Source organism: Folsomia candida, unplaced genomic scaffold (genome assembly GCF_002217175.1).
Source record: "Folsomia candida strain VU population unplaced genomic scaffold, ASM221717v1 Fcan01_Sc014, whole genome shotgun sequence".
Taxonomy (NCBI): Eukaryota; Metazoa; Arthropoda; class Collembola; order Entomobryomorpha; family Isotomidae; genus Folsomia; species Folsomia candida.
This window is the reverse complement of record NW_019091206.1, coordinates 593,968-597,037: the sequence shown is the minus strand read 5'-3', so window position 1 is coordinate 597,037 and position 3,070 is coordinate 593,968. Positions and strand designations below refer to the sequence as shown.

Below are 3,070 nucleotides of genomic sequence, written 5' to 3'. Positions count from 1 at the left end.
AGCCTTCCTTCACTTTCATCCCTATTTTAAATACATGGGGTGAATGGAAATGAAGGGCGCATGAAGCGAATTTAAGAAAAAATGAAGGAGTGTGATTGAAGGCCTTTAGAAATGAAAGTTAATGAATGAAGGATGAATGAGGGAAAGAATTTGTGTACATGTATGCTCCTTACTGATGTTTTTTGTTTCAGCACAAATTGAAAGGGACGACATTGTTGTGGGGAATACTATAGTATGTGTAGTTATTAGTATAGTGACTCAAAATATGTATGATACTAAATTCATTTTAAAAGTCACTTTTTACTTTTATATATTTTTGTAATGTACTGCTGTCCACTTTCTTTCTTTTTCTCCACTTTTATTTAACTGATAGATTTAACTGTTCTAATTTTTAAATTCCACCTTATGCAAACTTTTACTATTTTCTCCTTAAAGTAAACAAAACTTGCCAGGAAAATACAAGCCCCGTATATGTAAAATAAAGTTTTAATTTGGTTCAAACCAATTGCCATCCCTTCCCTCGCTAAGTCCACGGAATTGCTTTCTTTCTTTTCTAGAACTGCTGTTTAGTAATAGTTTGTGTAATTTTCTTCTCTTGGCTCTTAAGGCGACTGATAATTTTAATCATTCCATTTTCTAAATCAGAATTTGAAAATTTTACTTGATGATATCTATTTCTTGAATCGTTTAAGTTTTCCACAAGGAAATTAAATTGTAGTTGAATATTTATATTTTGTAGGTAGGTGGAATATATTTCCAAATATTTGTATGATATTTGTATGATAAATCTATTATAAGAAAATTGGATGGAGCATTATTTCATTCTGTTGAGGAATGAAGTTAGGTTTGCAATTTTGTTCGGTTGACCGAAGTAGATACTAATTGATTTCATATTTTTAAGATTAGTAAAACCCCAAACCCAATTAATTTTTTTCGGAACATTTTGAAATTAAAAAAAGCTTGGCGAATTTACTCTTTATAAGTCTGCACAAAATCTAGAATTCAACGGTAAGAGAACGAAAAGTAATATTGCTGTTTAAAAATGCTTTAGCTGCCTCTAAAAAAAAGTTTATATAAACGTTACTTAATGTTGTTTAAAAATAAAAGGTAGGTTTTCATCACTTTTGAATAATTAATTTGCTTAACATCTGGTTCAAAATAATTGTACAAGCTTTATCATCCAGGGTTTTTGAAATATTTAACATTTAAAATATTACTGTACAGTTTTTTCTAACCCTGCATGTCACATTGCGTCACAAAGTTTTTATATTTAAGTTGCATAATATACGTGTTCGGTTATTTTAAGCACATTTAGAAATTAGACTTTAAAAAGCAAAAAAAAAAGATTTAGATATAGGGTTTTAAAATATAACTTGAGTATCGCTTCTTAAGTAATTATATAAGTAAGTATATATTTTCCCAGCCCTTTTTAGAAGGTTCCATAAGGGTCGGACCTCCTAACAGTGATTTTTCAAAATTAAGCAATTACTACTACAATAAAGGGTATTGTGTAAGCGTAGCGTTTTATAACATTACAAACAAGCTAAACAAATTGGTGAGCAATATACATACTTTAGTATACTAATCAAACAAATTCCCTGTTCCCACGTCACATCTTCGGATGTTTCTCGTAATTAATTCAGCAGTTTATATAACTGATAAGGAAAATTTAATGTGATAACAAACCACACCATACCGAAAATACTTATGTCCATCGTAGAATGATTGGATCCACTTGAGCCTGCAATAAAACCAGAGGAGATTCGTCCATTTGCAACACACACGATTTATCATCGAGATCCATCACTTGGCACAATATAGAATACAAAAATGCTCCCGTCCATTAGCATTTCAACCATTCTTTTGGCATACCCTTTCTATGAAGTCTGTTTGGCACGTCCACAGTTGGAAATTGGTGAATATATCATTTTAACATAAAAAATTTGTGTAGAATTTTTTTTGAAAAAAGGCAGTGATGTTGTCAAATGGATAATATTATACAAATTTTAATATATAGATCCCAGCCTACTGCTGATCAGTCTTGGGTCCGTTGAAGGCAAAACCTTCTTCTACCACGATAGCTCAATGGTATAATTAACTAAGTAGAATGACTTTTATCTTGTAACATGTGCTTTACATAATAATGCTCAAAATCGAGGCATGGGCTGCTGCCAAGGTGTATTGTCAAGATTTTGGGATGCGTCTAGGAAGAATTTCTTCGCAGGCGCAGATGACTTTTCTTGTTGGGAAGAATAACATTACTGGATTTGGAGGTAAGTTAGATATGGGTAGAGCAACATCAGATGAGAATTAAACAGGAAAACTGTGTCAATAAGCAAAATTCGGTACAGTACGGCCATCTATCTAAGCCATAATAGTAACAATATTTGTATAATTATCTTAGATAAATATTTATTTTCAAGATTGATATGGCAGAGGTACATATATTTGTAATCACAATATTTGCGTAATTATTTTTTCGTTAGGGCTATATCACTGGACGGCTGGAAGGGATGCAATGACCATGAATCAATTTCTTTGGGATGACCAGTTGGGTCCAGTTAGTAGTTATGGGCAATCTGTCTCGTTTAGTACACCACTAACATGTCTTGCGTGGGTAACGAGACCCTCGTCAGGGGCTTGGTTAAGCAGTAGTTGCAGGGCGTCTGCCCATGTGCTATGTGAGACTTTCTAACGTTTCTTCTAATATTATGAAATACACTGTGTCCCAAAAGTATCTGCGCATCACTCGCGCGCGCGGTTATCTATGAATAAATAAATATGTACACATGTAAATCTTCAACACAAATTTGTTAATTTATCATAATTAAACATCAATATTATCAACCAATTGGCCAAAAGATATGACATATTTACAATTGTTTTATTATATATATCCAAGCTTTACATCATCCAGGTTACTGCGTCATTCTCAATAAACAGTATTTCGCAATTCCGTATATATAACAAGTCGACCAACACTACGGACTCACTTTTAATAACCTGCGTCATTTTAGCCACTCCATCTCACACAACCTACGCATAAATGCATCCTGTCCATCGTTCCATA

The 3,070-nt window shown here is 32.8% G+C and overlaps 1 protein-coding gene across 1 annotated transcript; it reads left to right on the top strand.

Annotated features, from left to right (window-relative positions):
- Window positions 1-1,753: 1,753 nt before the first annotated feature.
- LOC110855990 lies at window positions 1,754-2,805 on the top strand. The gene is made up of 4 exons (XM_022104428.2): window positions 1,754-1,915; window positions 2,018-2,088; window positions 2,159-2,273; window positions 2,487-2,805. Exons 1-4 carry the CDS (start codon window positions 1,831-1,833, stop codon window positions 2,693-2,695), a joined length of 480 nt encoding a protein of 159 aa, XP_021960120.1. The 5' UTR covers window positions 1,754-1,830; the 3' UTR covers window positions 2,696-2,805.
- Window positions 2,806-3,070: the final 265 nt, after the last annotated feature.